General features: G+C 36.7%; 1 protein-coding gene across 10 annotated transcripts in view; it reads left to right on the top strand.

Moving 5' to 3' along the window:
• The first annotated feature begins 4,654 nt into the window (after window positions 1-4,654).
• KYAT3 (kynurenine aminotransferase 3) overlaps window positions 4,655-25,859 on the top strand; it is a 55,246-nt gene continuing 34,041 nt past the window's right edge. For 2 of the 10 annotated variants that reach the window (XR_007953890.1, XM_051999343.1), the window contains exons 1-5: window positions 4,666-5,257; window positions 5,899-6,044; window positions 15,230-15,330; window positions 21,905-21,963; window positions 22,999-23,143. Coding sequence is in view for 6 of the 10 variants with exons in the window: in XM_051999343.1 (XP_051855303.1) it covers window positions 15,232-15,330; window positions 21,905-21,963; window positions 22,999-23,143 (303 nt within the window). In the remaining 4 variants the exon portion in view is untranslated. Of the gene's footprint in view, window positions 5,258-5,898; window positions 6,045-11,430; window positions 11,508-15,229; window positions 15,331-21,904; window positions 21,964-22,998; window positions 23,144-25,859 lie in introns of those variants that run through there. The other 8 variants (XM_051999342.1, XM_051999344.1, XM_051999341.1 and 5 more) reach the window with 8 other exon arrangements.

The following is a 25,859-nucleotide window of genomic DNA, read 5'->3' as shown; positions in this document are numbered from 1 at the left end:
TCAAAGATTCAGCTTCAGCATTCCCTCCATAACCAAGGTTGAGAATAGAATATGTTGACTTATTACTGACTTTAGTGGGATCAAAGCAGTGCTGCTAGCACAAGGAAGTCCCTATGTGAACACATAGGCATCAGGAAAACATGTTTGATATAAATTTAAGATAACCTTGGTGATGAATTAATGTAACAGAAATAAGACTTCACAAAGTAGACAATTTATGATTATGTTGTGGTAAACAGATTATTAGTGCTAGTTACTTTTTAATGTTAATGACTAGTTAGAATGTATTAATGGAAAATACACTAAGTAACTGATGTTATTACTGCACAAATTTAAAAACTTTATAAACCCTGGCTCTCAGGTAAGTATCCATTTGTCCAGCAGCATACTTTCTCCTCAGTGAGGCCCTTGAGCTAGTCTCAAAAGAAACTATTTCCTTTGAAATCATCAATTTTAACAATTGATTTTAAAATTCTTTTCAACAATCTTTCCATAAGATACATTCATTTTTCCTTAGAATTAATAATCCTTAAAATCTTATTTTTTTAATTTCAACTTTTTATTTTTCCAAAACACATGCATGGATAATTCTTCAATATTAGTTCTTGCAAAACTTTGTGTTCAAATTTCCCCCCACTCTGCACCCCCCCTAAATAGCAAGTAGTCCAATACATGGTAAGCATGGTAGAAATGTTAAATCCAATATATGCATACATATTTATACAATTATTGTGCTGCACAAGAAAATCAAACCAGTAAAAAAAAAAAAATGAGGGAAGCAAAATAAAATGTAGCCTTAAAATCTTTAAAAATAAAACCTTTTTTTTTCTTTAAAATAAATTCTACAGAGTGATACCTTAGACTAATTGCCACCCAACTTAATGATAAATCTTAACCACTAATCTCAACCAAGTGCAAAAAAAAATGTTTTTTAGCAGTTCTACAACTTTAATTAACTAACCTTAAAAGTTCAGGTTTTGTTTTGTTTTGTTTTTCTTTTAAGATGGGAGTCAGGAATGTTAATAAATCTTTTCCAATGCTTTTCTTAACTGCACTTCTTAGAAGTTTTTCTTTCTGGCTACATTTAAAATCTTTCAATATAACAGAATCTTGCTTACAGCACAAATATGACAGACATTCTGACACAGAGGTAAGGACACACAAAATGGCAAGACAAGTACAATTAAAATACTTACAAAGCAAGTCCAATTACAAGATGGTATTATAATTTGAAATCTTTTCCAGCATGCATACGTTAAATCCCTTATCGTAGGGTTTTCTGGCCATTCATAATAAAAATACTCCTATCATTTTTCCTCTTTTCCCCAGATTGGCTCACTGTCTCCCCAATTTTCTATCATCTTCCATGTCAGAATTAATGGAAGAATATCAGGAGAGTTTCCCTTAACCTCCCCTCCTTCCCTCCCCCCCAAGATACCTGTTTCTTACTATTTCTTGATCCATCCTAACTAAATATCCTTTTCTAGTTTAGGATCCCAACCAATAAAATACTACTTTGGGCCCCAGCACAAATTTTGACCTTTTTTGTACCTTGCAAAGTGGCACTCTATCTTGAGTGGTTCCGAGTTCCATTCTAATCTTCCTTCTGGTTCATCAACTCACTCCTTTTTTAGGCTCTCAGATTCCCTGAGAGAAAACTCCCTGAGTCTGATCACCAGGGCTGCTTAAAAAGGAGCCGGTCTGTGATGGAAATTTCCAGGCCAACGCACCAACTGTTAGAAATGAAAACTTCAGACCCAAATTCTTGGAGTGGAGAAAGGCTTTATTATGTTATTTGCAAGAAGCAGGTGCCAGAAATTAGGCAAGGACCCACACTTAACACCATATACCAAGATAAGATCAAAATGGGTCCATGACCTAGGCATAAAGAACGAGATTATAAATAAATTAGAGGAACATAGGATAGTTTATCTCTCAGATTTGTGGAGGAGAAAGAAATTTGTGACCAAAGATGAACTAGAGCCCATTACTGATCACAAAATAGAAAATTTTGATTATATCAAATTAAAAAGCCTTTGTACAAACAGAACTAATGCAAACAAGAACTAATGAAAGGGAAGCAACAAACTGGGAAAACATCTTTACAATTAAAGGTTCTGATAAAGGCCTCATTTCCAAAATATATAGAAAACTGACCCTAATTTATAAGAAATCAAACCATTCTCCAATTGATAAATGGTCAAAGGATATGAACAGACAATTTTCAGATGATGAAATTATTTCCACTCATATGAAAGAGTGTTCCAAATCACTATTGATCAGAGAAATGCAAATTAAGACAACTCTGAGATACCACTACACACCTGTCAGATTGGCTAAGATGACAGGAAAAAATAATGATGAATGTTGGAGGGGATGCGGGAAAACTGGGACATTGATACATTGTTGGTGGAGTTGTGAACAAATCCAACCATTCTGGAGAGCAATCTGGAATTATGCCCAAAAAGTTATCAAAATGTGCATACCCTTTGATCCAGCAGTGCTACTACTGAGCTTATACCCCAAAGAGATACTAAAGAAGGGAAAGGGACTTGTATGTGCCAAAATGTTTGTAGCAGCCCTGTTTGTAGTGGCTAGAAACTGGAAATTGAATGGATGCCCATCAATTGGAGAATGGCTGGGTAAATTGTGGTATATGAATGTTATGGAATATTATTGTTCTGTAAGAAATGACCAGCAGGATGAATACAGAGAGGCTTGGAGAGACCTACATGAACTGATGCTAAGTGAAATGAGCAGAACCTGGAGATCATTATACACTTCGACAACGATACTGTATGAGGATGTATTCTGATGGAAGTGGGTTTCTTTGACAAAGAGACCTAATTGAGTTTCAATAGATAAATGATGGACAGAAGCAGCTACACCCAAAGAAAGAACACTAGGAAACGAATATGAACTATTTGCATTTTTGATTTTCTTCCCCAGTTATTTTTACCTTCTGAATCCAATTCTCCCTGTGCAACAAGAGAACTGTTCGGTTCTGCAAACATATATTGTATCTAGGATATACTGCAACATATCTAACATATATAGGACTGCTTGCCATCTAGAGGAGGAGTGGAGGGAGGGAGGGGAAAAATCGAAACAGAAGCGAGTGCAAGGGATAATGTTGTAAAAAATTACCCTGGCATGGATTCTGTCAATATAAAGTTATTATTAAATAAAATAAAATTAAAAAAAAAAAACCTCTCTATAACCATCTTAAAAAAAAAGCAGGTGCCAATGCCCCTTTTTCTCAAAAGGTCATAAATGAAATTTACAGAAGCTAAAACCAACAGTTATATTCCACAATCTCGCCCTGCCTCTCCATCCCCTCCTCAGAATTACCAAAATTGAATATTTCATGACACTCTCATTACATACACTCCTTGATATGTTTCTATGTCCTCCCTCCCCTTGCTACATCATCATATGTTCTGTTAATGAGGCTCTAATTTTATGCAGGGAGTGTTGGCTTTACGCATGAGGACTTTCTCAAGTAGCTCAGGCAAGTAACTATTCAATGAAGCTAGAGAGAGCATCAATTGAGAACGTCCAACCCAGGGAGCATTAACACTAACTGGGAAGACAGGGAAGCCAGGAGGCAGAGATGGGGAGAGGAACTCCCCGGGACTTGAGGAGGAACTCAGAGTCAGTAGGTGGAGGATCTTCCACAGTGAACAGCCAGGAAGCCAGAGTCACTGGTGGACTGTAACGGGGAAAGGTTAGGGGCAGGGATCATGAGAACTTTGAGCACCAACTAGAGGAATTTCTATTAGATCCTAGAGGGGAGTTTGCTGAGGGGTGGATGGTGGTGGAAGGGACAGGCTGACGTGGTCACACCTTCCCCAGAGGTCCTTGGGTGGCTGCGTGAAGGCAGGAGGATGACCCATCAGGCACGCTTGGCCTGACTCAGTACATGTTTCATTTGTTCCCTGCTCCTTTCCTATACTGGCAGCGTTCCACAGAGGTCTCAGGTCCGCAAAGACCTTTACCAACCTCTCATTCAGCAGATTCGGAAGGGGAGTCAAAGATTCGTGTCACACGGCTCAGATGGGTCCGGGCACAGACTGAACCACTGGATCCTGCGCTCCATCTGTTGTCCACGCAGCCCCTCGAGGGAAAATAAGGAGAGAAGGGCTCGCATTAAAGGGACGTGGCTGAGGAGAAAGCGACTCGCCTGGGCCATAGCTTGAACGTGGAGAGAGGGAAATTATAATAACCCGCCAATGTTGGGAGTCTGAACGGACAGTGAGAACGGCAGGGCAGAGGGGTCGGGGAACCTAAGCAGCCTCAATGACTCTTAAGTAGTTCGGGCCTGTTGTCCTCTAGCCAAGGCCCGCCTCGCTTAAATTGGAGCCTGGAGCTTTCCGAGCGCCTTCCCCCTCATTGGTCCTCTTCTCTTAACCCCCACCCCTTCCCCTTCCATTTAGATTTTGTCTTCCCCTAGGTCCCGCTCCTTCTACAGACAGCGCTTCTCAGTGTCTTCCCCCCCTCCCCTCCCCCCAGATAAATGCCTCTTAGTTCCACTATTCCCAGTCCTAGCCACTAGGTCTCGCCCTTCTACAGATCAGCTCCACTCCGTCGAGCCCCACCCCCTCCCCAAACCGGCCCCGATCCCACATGAGACCCCACCCCGCAGACCCTTCTCTTTAAGTACCTACGTAAGACCCCACCCCCTAAGACAGTTCCCGTTATCCTCCTCACACAAGGCTCCGCCCTTTCCACTTCCTTTATTCTCCCCACAAGAGGTTACGCTCTCTTGGACCGCGCCCTTTATTCTCTTAAAGATGCCTCATTCCCTCCGCCCCTTTATTCTCCCTACATGAGGTCACACTCTCTCGGATCCGAGCCCCTTCCCTACTCGAGGCCACACCCCTGGAGACTCCTCTCACACAAGGCTCCGCCCCCCATCTCCTTTATTCTCCCCACAAGAGGTCACGCCCCCCTTGGACCTCGCCCCTTCCCCACACGGGCCCCGCCCCGCAGACAGCCCTTTATCTACCCTACGTGTATGCTGTCCCCTAAAACCATCACTCACCTTTAACCTTCCTCACACGAAGCCTCCCCCACAGACGCCCCTTTACCTATCTACGTGAGGTCCCGCCCCCTAGGATCGCCCTTTTATTTTTCTCCAATGAGGTCCCGCCCTCTAGGACCGCCTCTCCTTAGCCTTCTTACACGAGGCCCCGCCTTCTCAGGCATTCGCGGCGGGGCTGCTCGGGAAGCGTTGGAGTCGTTGGTGGCCGCAGCTGTGAGTCTTCACCCCTACGACCCCTGCCTAGGGGAATGAAGAACGACCCTTGGGAGGGGTCAAAAAAGGCCTGGGGCCTGGGGTGGGGAGAAGAGCACCCGCCCTCTCCCGGCCTCTTGGCGCTCCCTGTTCTGGCCCCCTGCGGTGCTGCCCCGGGTCTAGCTGCGACCCCCAGAAAAGGAGCCCTTCTCCTCTTTCAGAGGAGGAAAGTGAGACCTAGCGGAGTCCTGGGACGTGACCTCCCTGCGCCTCAGTTTACTCGTCTGTAAAATGAGAAAGGGAAGGGGCACAGATGTGACACTGGCCTCAGAAGGCTCTCGGAGCCGATCCCAGCGCCCCTACCCCGAGGCTGTCCAAGACCCATCGAATGGAATGGCTTTCGAGCCTGTGGAGAGGGCTCTGGAGCTGGGGGGCGGCAAGGGGCGGTATCGCACTGACATCTTTAGACATAACCTCGAGAAGTCTGTGCTTCCCTCTGGGCGACCCTGGAGCTGCCCGTTCTGCCCGAGTGCCAGCAAGTGCCAGCCCAGGCTCTGCTGCTTTTGCCCAAGGTCACGGAGAATCATAAAGGAGCATGACCTCTGGGAGGGAAGTCTGGGCTGGTTCGGTAGCAATAACAGTCATGGTCCGTGTTTCTGCAGCGGAGTTCGGAGTAATGCAAGGCTAAACGGACTCGGAGCCGGAGCCGTCTGGGATGAGACAGCTCCCTGCCAGCTCGAACACTTAGCCTTGTTACCTGCTTATTGACTCTTTCAGAGCACCTGTCTGCCTCTAAACACGCTCCACAGTAAGTAGGCGTGTTGTCCAGCTGGTGTGTGCTCTTCTGTGTTGGAGAGTTCGGGGAGAGGGCTTGGTGCACGTGAACTAGATGTAAGGGATGCAGAGCTGCGCCAACGCCTCCCTGCTCCGGTCACCGAAGTCCATTGTCAAGTCAAGATGCTTGGCGGAGCCGACCTTGGCCTTCCTAACTTAAGGTCTTTCCCAGGTCCCAGTTTAAGGCAACGCCCATTCAGTGACTTACAGGCTGGGTGAAAACGGGGAGGGAAGATTAGGAGAGCTCTGACTTTGACTTTGCCTGGACGAGCCATTTAAGCTCTTCGTGTTCTGTGCTTCAGTGGTGAAACTTGCCCTGAACTAGATTAAAAAGTAAATTTGTGGCTTTTTAAGTCAATGTGCCTCTTGCAGGATCGATTTCTCAGTGAAAAAATAGAGGTATAAATAACAGATACCAACCTGCATCGTTAGAGGGAATTTCCTCCTGCGGGAAATCCCTCTACCAATGAAATTCAACTCTCAGCCCTATACAGAGGGGACTATAGGCCAATCTTAATAAATGTTTTATTTCACTTACCAAGTGACAGCTATTTTGCTAGTGTAGGAAAGGGAAGAATGGTCTGCCAGGAGGAAGTCAAATGTAGATTCTCCTAAGAGAAATAAAGGGTATAATAATAAAATAAAGCCAATACACAGTATGTATGTGTGTATGTGAGTATACACATTTATATATATATATATATACATATGTACATATATGTATATATATATGAAGGTAAATTTGGAGAGTGAGAGAAATACAAGTGATTTAGATATAAAATATTAACTCTTTGGGTCATAGTATTAACCAAATCTAGGCCAGCTTAGGTGGTACAGTGAATAGAGCTCCAGACTTGGGAATCAGGGAGACTCCTCTTCCTGAATTTGAATCCAGTCTCATATACTTCCTAGCTGTGTGACCCTGGGCAGATCATTTAACCTCTGCTTCAGTTTCTTCATCTGTAAAATGATCTGGGAAAGAAAAAGACCAACAGGAAAACATCAAAATAAGTCACAAAGTATCAGACATAACAACAATAGAACTTAGCCAAATGAATGGCAATCTTGCTTGTCTTGCTCTGATGAACTGCAGGCAAACTGGCCAATATGAAGGCAAGCCACAGCCCCACTCTTGACACTGATCAACCAGAGAAATGGAATACTCAACCTCTCTGGAACCCATTCTGCTCATTTTTAATTGGTTTTTACTATCTGGCTTTGGTTTTTCTAATTATTTTATTATATCCATTCATTTTGTGTAATCCCCACTGCCTACTGTCACACATTATACATAATCTGTGCTTCCCCCTGATTTTCCCTTGCAGGTCCATAAGTGCTCCATCCTCTTAACTGTGGGTGTATCCCAATCTTCTCTCTATAAAGCCTCTCATACATTGGCCTCATCAGTTTCCTTGGGTAGAATTATCTTTTCTATGCAGATGACTCCTAGTGCTATATATTCCTAATTTCTTTCCCAAATTCTAGTTCCTTTTTGACCAACTAATTCCCTTTTGATTGCTTCCTACTAGATGTCCCATAGATAAATTTAACAAGTTCAAAATAGCCCATTATCATTCTCCTAAGACATACCCACTCTTCCCAATTTATTTTGAGAGCGCCACCATCCTTCCACTTACTCTGATTCATATTCACTATCATCCATTACCCAAATTTCTAGCCTTACTCCTTTGCTCAACAAAACACATTCTGTTTCTTATTGGATAAAAGACTCCTCTGCTTAATTTTTAAAGGCATTCACAATCTGGCTCCAGTTGGTCTCTCCATTGGGATTCTACAGCAGACAGAGCACTAGGCCTAGAATCAGAAAGACTATAGCTCCAGCCTAGCTTCTGATACTTCCTAGCTGAATGACCCTCAGCCAATCTTTTAACCTTTCTCAATCTTAATCTTCCCAACTGTAAAATGGGGATAATAATATCATCTTCCAGAGTTGTTTTGAGGATCAGATGTTTGTAAAGTGCTTGACATTGCCTGGCACATAGTATATTCTCTTTCTTATTGTTAATTTTCCAATTAGCCAGGAAATTGTCCAAGAATTAATAGGAAGCCCTGGCTGACAAAAAAATGAGGACTTTATATTATGTCCTAGTTGTGGTTAAAAGCAGGGGGAGTGATTCTTTATTTCTGCTGTTGGGAATCAAAATTAAGTTGCATTTTTATAACCCTTTAAGAGTACCTTCATACTTAATGCCCTTTGAGTTTCAAGTCTACAGTGTGTCAGAATAAACTTACTTTCTTTCATCTCTTTTTAACAGACCAATTAACTCCAGACTGAACCTTGAAAATCATGAAATTGTGCTTCTCTTTACATATTGATTCCATGTTCCATTTTTCCCCCCAGTAGTGTTCCTTTCTCAAGCCTCCATCTCTGCTTCCAAATGTTTTGTACCATCTTCAGAACTAATCTCATAACCCCATTAAATCTCCCCTTCACAAATTAGCCCACTTAAGTATTGCAAATCCATTGCAAGACTTTAATTTTCTCCAATTAGAATGGAAACTTTAAACTATGTAGATATTTTCTCATTTCCTCAAGTAAAGCATTTCAGTTTTGAGAGCACAGAAATGAGACTCTCCTTGGAAAGCTTCAAAACTTTTGGCAGGAAAGTTCTCATGCTTATCACCTTTTTTGCTTCCCCCTGACTCATCAGAACATAGGAAAAATTCAGCTAGACTTAATAGGATACAGAATACAGATAGTGCTGACTGCATATACTTTATATTACATAGAACAAACAAAACACAGAAGGAGAGTTTACATAGATAAATAAAACATGGAAGGAGTTTACATTGATATCCAACACAGGAGGACTGTATGTAATCCATATGCCCTAATATAATGAGGCACTTCTCTGGCTTAAAAGGGAACCATTGACTACCCTGAACTTTTTTTTTTTTTTTTTTTTTTTTGGTGAGAAGAGCTAATCTCAAATCTGTTTTTAGGCTTATAGGAATCTCACCTCAAGACAGGATCAGACTTCAACACTCAGTCATGCAATCACTGACTATCATTCATATATTCTTGCAGTCCCAGCAGATGGCTGTTTCTGCTAATTTGAGTGGAGAAGGATTTTTCTAGGATTCAAGGAATATAGAATTCAGAATTAAGTCTTAGTCCTACCCCTGTTGTTGCTCAGATAAAAGTGTCCCCATTGAGGAATGAGGTTCCTGCATCCAGCCATTGTAGTTTACTTAAGAAAAGAGGCAGCGGGGCAGTTAGGTGGTGCAGTGGATAGAGCAGGAATATCTGAGTTCAAATGTGATCTCAGACACATAACACTTCCTACCTGTGTGACCCAGGCAAGTCACTTAGCCCTAACTGCCTCAGCAAAAAAAAGAAAAGAGGCAGTTAGATGGTTCAATAGATAGAGTACTAAACTTGGAATCAGAAAGACTTGAGTTCAAATATGACCTCAGATATTTATTAGATCTATGACCCTGATCAAGTCATTTAACCTCTTTGTCTTAATCCAGTAAAGAAAGAAATGATAAATCATTCCAGAATTTTTGCCAAGAAAATACCATAAATAGGATGATCTAGAAGGTCATGAAGAGTAAAACATAACTAAAAAAAATTCTGTAAGAAGAAAATTCTTGGGAATGAAATTTGGCTTTTGAGATGAATAGTTCAATCCTTGGTCAATGATTTATTACTAAAACAGTGCACACCACAGAAGAAACTTTCTTACAAAGCAGTAGCCAACAAAAAACTGAATCATCACTCTTTCTGTCACTTGAAAAAAATTCAGTATTTCATTTTTTCCCAATTACACATAAAAACAGTTTTTAACATTTAACATGACTTCCGAATTCTCTCCCTTTCTCCTTTATTGAGAAGGCAAGAAATTTGGTATAGGTTGCTCATGTGCAGTCATGTGAAACATTTCCATATTAGTCATGTTGTGAAAGAGCAAAAAAAAAAAAAAAAAAGGTTACGAAGGTATGCTTTGATTTTCATTCAAATTCCCATCATTTCTTTCTCTGGAGATGGATGACATTTTCATCATTAGTCTTTTGGAATTGTCTTAGATGAATGTATTGCTGAAAATAGCCAAGTCATTCACAGTCATCACAAAATGCTGTTATTGTGTATGATGTTCTTCTGGTTCTGCTCACTTCATTTTGCATCAGTTCTTGTAAGTCTTTTCAGTTTTTTTTTTTTCCTGAGAACATCCTGCTAGTCATTTCTTGTGCTATAATCGTAATTCATCACCGTCATATACCACAACTTATTCATACATTCCCCAATTGATAAGCATTTCCTCAATTTCCAATTTTTTGCCACCAGAAAAGAACTGCTACAAATGTGTGTATCCTTTTTAATTTATTTATCTCTCTGGGATGTAAACTTAGTAGTAGTACTGCTGGCTCAAAGAATATGCATGATTTTATAGTCTTTTTAAAAGTTCCAAAGTGCTCTGCAGAATAGTTGCTTCACCAACAATGCATTAGTGTCTCAATTTTCCATATCTTCTCCAATAGTCATTTTTTCTTTTCTTTAATATTAGCCAATCTGATAGATATGAAGTGATACCTCAGAGTTTTAATCAGCATTTCTCTAGTCAATAGTACTTTAGAGCATTTTTTTCATATGGCTATAACTAGCTTTGATGATATCGTCTGAAAACTTTATATCTTTTTACCATTTCTCAATCGGGGAATGGCTTATTTTTATTAATTTTACTTAGTTAACTTAGTTAATATTTGAGAAATTAGGCTTTTGTCAGAGAAACTTGCTGCAAAATTTTTTTCATAGTTCTAATCACTAAATGTATTTACCACCATCTTATTTTATTCATTTATTATTATTCTCTTTTTTCACCTTGTCTATCCTTGAACAGTTTGCTTCTGGTCACTATCTCCCCCAATCTGCTCTCTCTTCTCCTACCACCATCCCCATCTTTTACTCCTTTCTCTACTACTTTCATGTAGGATTAGATAGATTTCTCTACCTAACTGAACACATACATACATATGTAGATGTGTATGTATATATGTAATTCCCTCTTTGAGCTAGTTTCAATAAAAGTAAAGAAGTGTCTCTTGCTTCTTTTATGTGAGAAATTTACCACATTTTACCTGTCCCTTCCTCCTAGCCCATTCCTCTTTCTCATTCCTTACATTAAAAAAAATTATATTCTGTGCCCTCTATGTACACATCTTCTAATTATATAATTAGAGAAAATTCTTAAAAGTCATAAATATCATCTTTCCATGAAGGAATGCAAATTGTTTAGCCATATTAAATCCCTTATGATTTCTTTTTTCTGTTTACTTTTTCATGATTTTCTTGAGTCTTATATCTGAAAATGAAGATACTGCTTTGTTTTGTTTTTCAGCTCTGGTCTTCTCTTCAGTCTTCTATTTTGTTGAATATCCATTTTTATCCCTGATGGATTATACTCAGTTTTTCTGGGTAGGTAATTCTTGGTTGTAATTCTGGTTCCTTTGCCTTCTGGAATATCATACTCCAAGCTCTCTGTTCCTGTAATGTAGAGGCTGCTAAAAGCTGTGTTTTTTTCACAATATTTGAATTGTTTCTTTCTGGCCATTTGCAATATTATCTCCTTGACCTGAGAGCTCTGCAATTTGCCTATAATAATCCTGGGAATTTTGATTTAGGCATCGCTTTCAGTAGATTTTTTCAATTTCTATTTTAACTTCTGATTGTAGAATTTCAGGGCAGGTTTTTTTTAAGAATAATTTCTTGAAAGATGATAATCTAGCCTCTTTTTAAAATTATGACTTCAGGTAGTCTAATAATTTTAAAATTATCTCTTTATTTTCTAGATCAGTTGTTTTTCCAATGAGAAATTTCACATTTTAAAATTGTTTTTCATCCTTTTGATTTTATTGTTTTTTGATGTTTCATGGGGTCATTAGCTTCCATTTGCCCAACTGTAATTTTTAAATAATTTTTTTCAGGGGGCAGCTAGCTGGTGCAGTGGACAGAGCACTAGCCCTGGAGTGAAGAGGACCTGAGTTCAAATCCAGCCTCAGACACTTAATACTTTCTCTGTGACCCTGGGCAAGTCACTTATCTCCAATTGCTTTGCAAAAAAAAAAAAAATACAGAATTTTTTTTCTTTAAGTGAGCTTTTAGGTCTCCTTAAGAGACCTATTTGACCATTTGTCCAATTCTGCTTTTTAAGGAGTTTTCTTCAGTGAATTCTTGTGCCTCTTTTAACATTTTGTCAATTCTGTTTTTAAGATGTTATTTTTTTCTGGTTTTTTTTTTTTTGTGTGTGTGTGTGTGTGTGTCTCCTTTATCAACTATTGACTTTTTTTCATTATTTCCTTTCATCATTCTCATTTATTTTCCTAGTTTCTCTTCTACTTCTCTTTAAAAAATCTCTTTTGAGCTCTTCCAGGTCCTCAGACCAATTTACATTTTTCTTGGAGGCTTTGGATGTAGAAGTTTTGATTTTATTGTCTTCTAAATTTGTGTTTTGATTTTCCCTGTCACAATAGTAAAGTTAAGATCTTTTTTGTTTGTTTGTTTTTTGCACATTTTCTCAAGCTTATTTCTTGACTTTTCAACTTTGTATTAAAGTTAATCTCTGCTCCCTGGGGTGAAAGGAACTTTGTCCAAGCTTTAGGGTTTTTGTGTAACTATTTTCAGAGCTAGTTTTAGGGGCTCTGTAAGCTTTCAGTTCTTCCAGAGTGATGATCTAAGGAGAGATATATTTACTATTCTCATAAACAGTGCTCTGGGTTGTTACTCACTGGGCACAATTACTCATTTCTGCCCTGGAACTGTAATTCTGGCTACAAGCTCTAGTATGCTAGTATTTCTCTTCTTCCTAACACTGCAACCAGATCTGAATATGTGCAATGCAACAGAGAGTTGTACCCAGTTTTAACAAAGTAACCCCTGTAATTCCTTTCTGATCAGTTGTTTCACCCTCTTACCATCTGTGAGCTGAGAGCTTGGAAGCCTCCATATCTTTTCTTATGTATTTCACTCTTCTCTCCTTCAGACAATTGAAATTTGAAGAAAATGACTCGTGTCCAATGAGTAGGAGGAGAATACAGTTCATCTGGGGAGATTAACATAGGCAAAAATTTACTTTATATATGCTCTAGCTGGGTATCTGATCATTTCACAAGCTCTGTATCTCAGTTATCCTATTTCTGACACCAAATCGTCAGGAAATTTTGTCAACCAAAAGAAATATAAACATTTAGAAGAATCAGACCTTCAGTGGAGGCCTGGTGACTGAAGTTCAAATAGAGGAAAGCCAGATTAAAAGAGATTCACTAGCATGCTAAGAAAGCAGCTGACTGGAGCACAGATTTACCAATCAGCAACATCCTGCAATACCTTTCAAGGGAGATGGAGAAATAGATGAGAAGATATTCCCTAGTCAAGGCAAAAGATAAGGGGAAATATTAAAATATTCTCATAATTGTAAAAGAAGGCTTTTTAGACAAAACTGTACAAACACTAGCTTCATGAATATAGTTTAGGCAGTAGGGATAACAAATGCAAAAAAAGGAAAAGAATAAATCCTGACCCTCAAAGAGCTTTTCCTATTTGGAATTCAGCATATTCACAGCAAAATACAGAATATACAAAAGAGATCCTAATAAGGAAACATCAGGAAAGGCCTCTTAACTGAAAATGGTGCCTAAGGAATTCCAAGAGCTAAAGATGACTGAATACATGCTAGCCTTGGAAGACCATTAGTGCAAAGACATGAAGATGGTAAATGTAGTGAAGAGTTACAGGACACAGAGAAGGCTTAATAACAGATCCAGACAGTTCAGGAAACAGCGGGGGTATATAATAAAACTGAGAAGATCAGTTGGAGTAAGGTTGTAAAAGGCCTTTAAAGACACACAGGACAGCTAGGTGGCACAATGATTAGAGCACCAGCCCTGAAGTCAGGAGGACCTGAGTTCAAATCTGGCCTCAGACACAATAATTCCTACCTGTGTGACTCTGGGCAAGTCACTTAACCCCAATTGCCTCAGCAAAAAAAAAAAAAAAAAAAAAAAGACACACAAATTTATATTTTATCCTGGATACAATAGAGAGCCTTTGGGGCTTGTTGAAGAAAGGAATGACAAAATCAGATTTGCACTTAAGAAAATCACTTTAGCAGCTTTGAGGTGGGATGGAAGAGAGTGGGAGACAAGGCAAGAAAACCAGCCAGAATGTTACTATTGGAGTTTGGGGTGATGAGGAGCTCTGAACTAAGGTGAAATTGACTGAAAATCATTTTTCACAGGATCTTGTGAGTTCTGGGTCAGTAAATCCAACTCACATATAAATGGGAATCTTCACAAAAACTTTTGGTTTTGCCATCTTGTTAACAGTAGCACAGAGCTCTGGGCCTGAGTCAGGAAGACTCATCCTTTGTGAGTTCAGGTCTGGCCTCAAAAATGGCAAGCCACTTTATGCCAAGAGAACCCCAGTTGAGGTTATGAGAGTTGGACACAACTGAAATGACTGAACAACAAGGAACAGCATTAGGGTTTATTTTGGCACACCCAATTTGTTTTGCGCCTGCTGTTTCAGTTCTGGAAATTCAGGGAATATAATTCTCAGGGGCCTTAGCCCATTTGATTGAGAGTTTAATGTTAGGATTACACTTGATGATAAGCCTTTTTTGTGAACACATAGCAAGCATCCATAATTTGTAACTAGGCTTTCATTTGAGATAATCTGCTCTCTGTGTTTTTGTTTAGAGGAGATCAACTCTCTCCATATAAGTTTTGAATAGCCATTGGTTTGTAATATCGTTATTTACCACTGATGTGGATTGCATTTAAATCAAAGACTGATGCCTTATGCCTCTATGCTTTGAACAATCCCTAGAATATAATAGCCTGGATTTTACCCACATTGAAAGAAAAGACTTTTATTTGTAATAATGTTGTCAAATGTTTAGTTTTGCCTTCCTGACCTGTGGATTAAAAATATTCACATATAGACTTGTGTCTTTAAGATGACAGAAAGTTACCAGGATAATTCCAGTATAAAGAGATTATATCATGGGGGACATGAGACTCAATTCCCGAAATATTAAACCTATTATATAAAATACATTAATAGTTATACATTGCTAAGGTAGTTCTTTCTTAAACTTGTGACACTATTTTTTCTCTTTCCCTTTATGAATTATCATGCAGACATGTTTTTAATTCAGAGGTGTTTCTGCTCTCTCAGCAATAAAGCAGAACTACTGAAGATCATTTGTGCTTCAGGATGCCCTCGTTTTTCTACTACTGCTGTATGTATTGCTGATAACTTATAAATTACATAGTTTATCCATGGTTCATCTTGGCAAGAAAAGATGCAGGCATCTGCAGATGATGCATGTGGATATTCCATTAGGATATTTAAAATATTTTTCTTTTTTAATTAATTAATTGTCATCATAATTTATTAATTTATATTAATTCATTGTTTTATTTTTGTTTATCATTATAAATATTTTATATAAATATATTATATAAATAATTATAAAAATATGTATTATATGATATAATGTATAAACATATAAACACTTATTGTTTATGATAAATAATTTATTATATAATACATTTACTAAATTAAATTTTAAGAATTTAAATTAATTAAAAATTATTTTAAAAAATAACTTAAACATATAAAACCAGTAAGATAGCAGGTCAGTGTAGGACCTCATTGTAAGAAAATGCACAGGAAATAATTTTGTTCTGGGAGTGGAGGAATAGCCACTGTATTAAAGAATCAATTCCAATCCACTTTTCTTGGTCACATGAATTGAATTTTTGATGACTAATGTTATACTAACAGCTTATCTATCATGAGGCACTGCTGTGGAAACTTTGATATGAAAACAAATTCCTCAGGGAGGCAGTGGCTCAAGACATGAGTTCAAATCTGATTCTGATGTTCACCAATCCTGTCACTTGACTCCCTTAAGCTTCAATTTCTTTATAAAAAGAGAAGCTTGAATAGATGGTCTCTTGAATTCCTTCCTAACTATAGATCTAACAATATGGTGTAAAGCTCAAATAGAAATGGGAGAGGGCCATCAAATGGTTCATAAGGATCTTGCAGGCTACATGTTGATTTTGAAAACCATATAGAAAAAAAAAAAAGAAAGAAAACCACATAGGAACATTATCATCTATTGCATTTATATTTATTCTGTTGAGTGTTTCTCAATTACATTTTAATCTGGTTCAGGCTAAACTCTGGATTGTTGCAAGATGCACGGGCCATGTGTTTGATCCCTCTGCTCTGGACCTAGGATTCTGTGATAAGACATGGTCCCTACCGCCAAGCAACTTAGAATCAAGTAGGAGAAATCAGACAAGCACAGATAATGTCAGGTAGTAGAACCAGAGCAATGGTAGAAAGCTCATATCTTTAGAGCTAAGACAAGGCTGAAAAGCCAGGTTGTAACATCCAAACCAGTCCCCCCCCCAAAAAAAAAAAAAAGAAAGTTCATCACTACTTGAATCTCCAGTCTGGAAGCCATCAAGTAGTGATGACTTCTTTTGGACTGCACTTATGATTTCTTTGATATCCAAGGCTCACTGCACTAAAGCAGATCAGCAATTGTTCTTCCATCTATAACCCAGAGAACCAAGAGGTTAAAGCCCAAATCACAAACACACACAGCATAGATCAGAGGCAAATCTTAGTGCCTCAGGTACCAAACTGTTCACTTTCTACTCAACTGGGTAGGGGTATTTAGTTTGTTGTTTGTTTTTTAAACAAAAGTGTGGCCTGATTGAACATATGTTTGAGGAAGATTAATCTGACAATGATATTTTGGATAGTTCAGAGGCAGAAATACTTGTTAAGAAACTCCTGTAATAGGATGTATACAAGAGGCAGACAGGGCCTGACCAGGCTGATAGCATTGAGACTGGAGAAGAAGGGATGACTTTGAGAGACATTCTGAACAGAAAAGTATCTGGTGGCTGATGGGGAGAGGCAGGATTAATGGGGAAAATAGTAAAAAAAAAAAAAAAAAAAAAAAAAAAGTTAACAGCAGAAAGGCAGATGGTTAAACTCTGGGCTTTGTATTAGGGAACAAAACTATAACTTGGGCTGATCCACTGGAGCTTTATTCCAAGGTAGATAATTTAGAGAACTGGGCAGTAATGTCCCAGAAGCTTTTCCTCCCCTGCCAACCTGAATTCCAGCAGTAGGAGCACTTTCCCCTGATTAAACAGTCTAAAAATCTCAGGAGCTTTATCCATATTGTGTCCTAGTAACCAAACTTCTTGCCCTAGGCATAAAATTTGCTCCTGCAGCTCTCATTTTGAGACTCCAAAATGGAAATGTCTTACCAACAAGTGATCAGTTAGAACTTAATTTAATTACAGACTTGAGAATTAGTTTCATAAATAATAGTCCAAGTTTTAGACATAGAGGAAATGGCTAAGGGAAAGGGTGATGAGAGAAGAGGGGTGAAAAAAGACCCTTAGGTACTCCAGGGACCACACACAGTTCAGAGATCAGAACACCAATGACTTTCCTGCCTTCGCTTCACATATACTATCCCCAAACCTAAATTTGTAATGATTCAAATCCTAAAACACATTATAGCAGCAAAGTTAACTACATAGTTACATATGTAAAGTCAAACTGTGTTTGTGCTCTTTGTACAGTTCTCACGCTTCAACAGAAGACACATCTATACATGCCCCATCTCCTGGAGATAAAACACAAACACACAGTCCATCCATGAAGATCTCACATGTCTGGCCAGCAGATGCCACTCAAAGGCACTGACCAAAAATGGACCATTTCAGGACCCTATCATTAGCCTTTACATTTTAAAAAATCATATTAAGGCAATCACTGGCAATTTTTTATTGATGGCATATGCTCTGTTTGGAGAGGATATACCTTGGGATATGTGGGTATATTATATACTTATATGTTTTACATGTGTGTGCTTATATGTAAGAGTAAATAGGTATATGTTTGTATATCTATGTACATGTACACACATTTATGTATATGCAATATGTGTATTATGAATAGACATAATAAGAAAAATTCACTACGGTCACTTCAGTTAGCTTGTTTTCCATATAGTATATTGATGATAATTCAAATGAAGAGATGGTTTTTGTTGCTATTAAATAAAATTAATGGATGCTGTGGTATAGTAGATAGAAAAGTCATCTTTGGAGTCAGAAAGACTTGGATTTGAACATTTGTGTAGAGTCAAAATCTGTGCCTGTGAGGCAAATTGATGACTTTTTCTGTACTCTGAACAAATCCCAAAGACTACTGAAGCTACTGGAAAAGTATTGATTTATATGGAGAAGAGTTTCTTCTTAGGAAGTTCCTTCCCCAACAAAGTAACAAGTCCAGTTTTTTAAAAAATCATAAAAGGAAAACTAATGCACACATTCGCATGATAAAAATAATTGAATCCAAACACAAGAATTTGAAGTCAAATAAGATTTTTACTTAAATCACTTGCTTTACTGACTTTAAGAGGTAGAAAGGAACCTTTAAAGACTATCTGATCTATCCTTGTTTGTGCCCTAGTGCCTTCTCATTGGCAGTAGTCTGGGGAAGCTTTTGAACTATTTCTCAGAAGAACATGCTTAAAAATATATAAAATAAAGAACACAGTACTACCAAGAAAAACCAGTTTAATTGAGATACATCTACCAAAATGTGTATATATTTAAATAACTTTTTAAAAGCTTAAATTAAGCATCCCTGGTATATAGTCAAATCTCTTCCTCTAAGGTCAACATTATTATTACTAAATTTATGTGCCATAAAGTCTTTGGAATTTTCAGTTTTTACATTGGGATTACAAAAGGTATTTATAAAAATGTTTTCAACTATTTTTCATGCTGTGGTTTTTTAGTTTAAATAATGAGCATTAGCTAGAACTGTACTTAAAACACAAATGCAATCTGAAGGAATCAGTCTTTAGAAGAGAGTTTTCTAATGACAAGATTTCACACATAGTCAGCACATTGAATTAGTTGCATCACAATACTGGTACTTGACTTAGATGAATTGATACAAAGTGAGGTGAGGAGAACCAAGAGAATACCACATACAGTAACAGCAATATTGTATGCTGATCAAATATGAACAATCTAGCAATGACTCAGCAGTACAATGATCCAAGACAATTCTGAAGGACTCATGGTGAAAAATGATTTCCTTTTTCAGAGAAAGAATGAAAATGAAAGATGAAAAGCATACTTTTTCTTGATTCTTTTTGGATGTTATTTTTGGAGGAAAGGGAAATGTCTGTTTTCTTTTACATGACTAACATGGAAATATATTTTGCATGACTGCACATGTATAATCTAAATCAAATTTCTTGCCCTCTCAATGAATGGGGAAGGAAAGGGAGGAAGGAAGTGGAAAAAATTTGACAAAATTTTAAAACATGTTAAAAATTGTTTTTACATATAATTCAGGGAAAAATATTAAAATTATTAGGAATTATTTAACAAAATAAATAAAAATATAATAAAATAAAACAAAAAGAAATACTGTTCTCCCAAGCTATATTTCTCATCTCGTTTTAATAACCATTTTGAATCCTTGGTCAAACAGTCATTGAAATGGAGAAAGGTTATTTTCCATCAAAGACCTTCACTTTCGGAATTCACCCAATATTATTAAATTCAAGATTAGTTTAATATACACCTTTAAACTTATTTATTTTATTTTAACATTTAACTGTTGCTTTTTTATTTTTTTAATATTTTAACTACTTGGATTTTCCTTTGTCTTATGTTCTTCAAAGACTATAATAAAGGACTTAATTTTTTATATGGAACAAATAGTTGAAATAACAACACTATGGTAATGTCTAATTTATTTAGCATTGTTACTGAATGGAGTTTTTTTAGATAACTAGTTTCCACCTTCCTCCTCTCTTGAAAGTCTGTGATTATAGGCTAGAACTACTCACACATATGGTCATTCATAGTTCCAGAATTTGAAGGTAGGCTCTCTGATTCCAAATCAAACAAGCAAGTTGTAGTGTAGTCCCCAGGCATAATATGCAAAGTATTCTGAAATTGAATCTCTACCTATGATAGAATCAGATATTTAGAGCTAGAAGAAAATTTAGAGATAACCTAGTCAAAGTCCTCATGTTATAGATGAGGAAACTGGTAGCTTACCAACATTACAGAATTCAGTGCAACCAGATTTCAAGATGTTTAATTACTGTTATCATTGGAGGTCAACAGAATTGTGGAAGAGGTCACAATCCAAATAAAACAATCAAGAAGCACTTATCAAATACTTTCTATGTACCATGGATTGTGCTAAGAGCCGAGAATCCAAAGAAAGGCCTTACACATAATAATGTGCTGATTAAATATTTAACAGTGACTGCCTCTGAAGGAAAAAATGTACATTCACCTTTTAAAATTTATTCTGCATTAACACTTTTTTTTCTAAAGTTTGGACAATCAATAATTGAGCTCTGACAGCCAGTTTCTCTGAATATCAGTTGTCTCTGTCTTCAATACAATTCTACTTACACAGTGCTCCATCATTCATAAAGAACATGTTAACAGCACGATTCTGCACTTGATATTTATAACAATGACACTGAGTCATGAAGAAAGGGTTAATTTATATTTGGCATACTATATTTACTTAGAGTGGGAAATCTGTCATATGGTAGAGAATGTCATCTAAAATAACCAAAAGGTTCAATATTTAAAAGGTTATCTAGAAAATTCACTTATGTAACTTATATAATGCTTTTAAGGGTTACAATAGCAATTTATGTTTGTATTATTATCTCAGTTGATCCTCACAAAACCCTGTGAAATAAGTGGTATTATTCCCATATTACACATGAGGAAATTGAGCCGAAGAAAGAATGTGCCTTGCTTAAGGCCACACGGCACTACAAACTCAAAGCTCTACCCTCCTCTCTACCCAGCAGCCTTGACTGTGTAAAGCCATGCTTCCCCATTGGAATGATACATTGTTTAGAAATTGTATTAGTATGTTAAAAAGAAAGACAATTCTTGAGGCAACTGTTGAAATAATAGAAGCAAACACAGTGTTTTAATTCGCTATCCAGATGTTTCAGATAAATAATTTTTAAAATTGTATCCATTTTGGACAGAAGCAGCTACACCCAAAGAAAGAACACTGGGAAATGAACGTAAACTGTTTGCATTTTTGTTTTTCTTCCCGGGTTATTTTTACCTTCTGAATCCCAACTCTTCCTGTACAACAAGAGAACTGTTCGGTTCTGCATACATATATTTAGGATATACTGTGACATATTTAACATGTATAGTACTGCTTGCCATCTGGGGGAGGGGGGTGGAGGGAGGGAGAAGAAAAGTCGAAACAGAAGTGAGTGCAAGGAATAATGTAAAAAAATTACCTGGGCATGGGTTCTGTCAATAAAAAGTTATAAGTATTAAAATAAATAAAATAGGAAAAAAATGTAGCCATTTTTTGCTTCACTTTGCATGTATAAATGGTATACAAAGTGTCCATTGTAAGTTTTCATATTTTTAAAATAACCATGGGCATATATTTTTGTTAAAATGATACAATATTTGAGTAGGATTCCAGGGACCAAGCAAACAGACCCTTTAAGGATTAAGGGCTAAAGAAATTCCTCCAAAGACCTTTAGAGAGCTCTGGAGTAGATTTTAAGGGCATTGCAGATTGCTGTGTGTATAAGAACTTAGGTCCTTTTTAAAAAATGGTTTTAAAAAGAATTTGTACCTAGGAATAATCTAAGGGCCATCTAATAGTTACCTATCAAAAAGAGGACCTGTTTTGATTTCTTTTATTATAAAACAGTTCCTTTGTATGCTTGCATCTTTTAGAAAATGTCTAAGAAGTTCAAAAATGCAAGACGAATTGAAGGACTTGGTAGTAATGTGTGGTAAGTATAACAATCTATAAAATGTTACCATTTGCTTGCCATTGTTTTCAGGCTTTTATCTTATTTGGAGTTTATGAAGGGCATGTTTGGGGGGGGTATATTACCTGTGAATAAAATCAGAATCATCTTCTAACTTAGGAAATATAAGTAGAAACACTTAGAAGAAACTAAAAATATACTGCATAAGAAGTCTTGACTTCACCTTGGGTCAATTTCCACAGCATTGATGAGTCAATACAAAAAAAAACAAACAAACAAACAAACAAACAAAAAAAAAAACAAAAACGTAATTTTAAATGCTTATGTGTGTGTGTGTATGTTGTGTGTAAATACACACATATATAGATGTTATAGTTAGGAGGTCATATCTATCTGCCTCATGAATCAAAGGACATAAAGTGGACTCCAAGAGAACTCAAGACCACCCCTTCATTTTGTTGTCTTTTTAAAATTGTTCAGGAAATTTTTATCTGCAAATGAACTCTTAAAATGTTTTTACTTCAGGCATAAATTTGTACTCTCTTAGCTTGATGCTAATCTTCCTATGCAAAAATGCCACTGATATCTCCATCATCAGCATATACTTTGAGTGGGCTTTTTTCCCCTGTTGTAATACATTTGTATATATCTAGCCACACTTACTAGTTAGTTTTGTAAAACTCTTGTGATACAGTCCACCTCTGGGGATATCTTGCCTATAACCCTGTTTTATATTTATATTTATGGAGTATATGCTATAAATTTTAAACTAATTATGGATAGCTATAAGAAGAATTGGTCAGAAAAAAACCAGCATTAATAAAGTTCAATATAGCTGGATACTTTGTGAGCAAATAAATGCATGCTCTCTTCTCTTTCTTTTGTCTCACTCTTTGTCACCTCCTTCTCTACCGGCTCCTCCTTTTTCTTTCTCTTCTCCTGTTCTTTTTAATTATGACAGTCAATTAAAATTTGCCAGTTTAATACCCAAAACATGAAACATTGACTATTTTTAATAATTTTGACTTAACACCAACCCTCTATTTTCCATCTTAGGGTTGAATTTTTTAATCTATCTGCACATCCCTCTATTGTGAATCTTGGCCAAGGCCAACCAGATATATCCCCTCCTGCACATATTAAAGAAGAGCTAGCCAAGGTTTCAGCAATTGATTCAATGAATCAGTACACACGAGGCTTTGTAAGTATCTAAGAACATTTTAAGCAAGCTCACATATTGTATGATCATAAAGGAGAATTCTATGTAAACAAAATAACTCCATTGTAATGTAGGAGCCTATAAACAAAGAACACAGACATCCCCTTTATAAAATGTCCATATTAGAGTAAAATATTCTGCTAAATATATGGGACACTGAATTTATAAATTCATCATATTTCCAGATACTTTTTAGTTCTAATAGTTTTATTGTCAAAAACTGGAGTTTTCATGGTTTTTAAATTGCTTATTATTTTTTCTCTTTTAACATAATGCTAACTGTAAGGATTGCAGGTGTTAGCTACTGGTGTTCATATTTTTGTAGTGACAGACATCTCAGGTGTGGAAATGATATAATGAAAGAATACTTGGCGTTGGAGTAAAATCACCTGGACTTAGGCTCAGGCTCTGCACTTAACTGTCCTTATGAACTTAGGTTTTCTTGTCTCTTGAGTCACAAATAATAATCCTTAGATTGAGTGTCTTCTAAACCTTCTGTCTGCTTCAGTGCCATTGTTCAGGGACTAATTCAAATTCCATCTCAAGCACACGCTATTGTTTAGTTGTTTAGTTTTGCCTGACTCTTCGTGAGCCCATGGATCATATCCCACCAAAATTATCTACAGGCAGGAGTACTCGGAGTGCTTTGCAATTTCCTCCTTCAGATGATTAAGGCAGCAGAGATTAGTGATTTCTCCCCACAGTCACACAGCTAGGATTGTCAGATGCCAGTTTTCTACTCAGGTTTTCCTGACTGCAGGCCCAGAGTTCTGTCCAATAAGCCACCTGAATAGTGAATTCTTATGCCAAAAGCTTAAATTTTTACATTTATCGAACACAAGGTTGCTATGATTATTATTGTGTATTATATGTCTACTCTTGTTTCACTCATCTACCTTTCTATTCTTAGCCAATATAAGATAGTTCTGATAATTACTGCCTAATAATACAGTTTAAAATCTAATACTGCTAATACTCCTTCCTTTATATTTTTCATTAATTCCTGTGAAATTCTTGATCTTTTGTACTTCCAAATGAATTTTGTTATTTTTATTTTCTTAGCTTAATAAAACAAATTTTAGTAATTTAATTGGAATGGCATTGAATGAGTAAATTAATTTAGGTACAATTATCATTTTTATTATATTTTATTTTATATCATATTTTCATAGCCACCCATCTGACTTTATTTGTATACAAAGTTATACAAAGTGTTTAATAATAATTGTGTGATCTCTGATTCTTTCCACTTTTTTTTCCTTCTCTTATTGCAATTTTTAGCATTTTTAATGCAATATTGAATAATATTGGTATAATAGGCATCTTGGGTTCATTTCAGCTCTCACTTGGTAAGGCTTCCAGCTCATTTACCCCTTTACAAATGATGGCTGTGATAGTTTTTAATAGTTAGCATTTTTAGGAAAACAAATCCATTTGTATCTCTGCTTTCAATTAGATTTTTTTGCATTTAATCTATTTAATTTTTTCTAATTGCATGTAGTTTTCAATTTTCATTTTTGTAAGATTTAGAGTTCCAAATTTTTATCTCTCTCTTCCTTCCCTCTTTCCCAAGCAGCAAACAATCTGATATAGGTTATAAATGTACGATCATGTTAAAATATATTTCCATATTAGTCATGTTAAGAAGAATCAGAACAAAAACCATGAGATTTTTTAAAATTTTTTTTAAAATGAAAACTATATGCTATAATCTGCATTTAGACTCCATAATTCTTTCTCTGGATGTGGATGGCATTTTTTGTTACAATTCTCTTGAATTATTTTTGATCACTGTATTGCTGAGAAGAGCTAAGTCTATCACAGTTGCTAATTGCACAGTGCTGTTGTTACTGTGTACAATGCTTTCTTGGTTCTTCCCACTTCACTAAGCATCAGTTCATGTAAGTCTTTCCATGTTTGTTTTTTTCTTTATTCATTAGTATTTTATTTTCCCCCAAGTATATGTGTAAACAACTTTAACATTAATTTTTAAAACTCTGAATTCCAGATTCTCTCTCTTTCTCTTTTTCCTACCCCCTTCATTGAGAATATAAACAATTCAATACAGATTGTATATGTGCAGTGATGCAAAACATTTCCATAAAATCATGTTGTGAAAGAAAACAAAGACTTCCCAAAAAAAAAAAAAAACAGGAAAAAGAAAGTTTAAAAGTATCTCTTATTTAGACACCATAAGTTCTTTCTTTGGATATGGATAGCTTTTTCCATCTTAAATCTTTCAGAGTTGTCTTGAATAATTGTTTTACTGAGAATAAGTAATTCACAGACAATCAGCTTAGAATATTTCTGTAACTTTGAACATGGTACATTTCACTTTGCATCAGCTCAAGGAACTCTTTCCAGGTTTTTCTAAGAGCATCCCACCCATCGTTTCTTACAGCATTCCATCATAATCACATATTTGTTCAACTACTCCCCAAATGATGGGCATCTCCTCAATTTCCAATTCTTTGTCCTCAGAAAAGAACTGTTATATATATATTTTATTACATATAAGTCCTTTTCCTTTTTGTTTTTCATTTCTTTTGTGACACAGACCTAATAGAGGTATTGTTAGGTCAGGCGTATGCCTGGTGTTATAACCCTTTGGGTATAGTCCCAAATTGCTCTAGAGGATGGTTGGATCCATTCACAAATCTGCCAACAATGCATTAATACCTCATTTTTCCTACATTGC

This window comes from Antechinus flavipes, chromosome 4, assembly GCF_016432865.1.
Source record: "Antechinus flavipes isolate AdamAnt ecotype Samford, QLD, Australia chromosome 4, AdamAnt_v2, whole genome shotgun sequence".
Lineage (NCBI taxonomy): Eukaryota > Metazoa > Chordata > Mammalia > Dasyuromorphia > Dasyuridae > Antechinus > Antechinus flavipes.
Note: the sequence above shows the minus strand (reverse complement) of the source record. Positions and strands in the feature narration are given on the sequence as shown.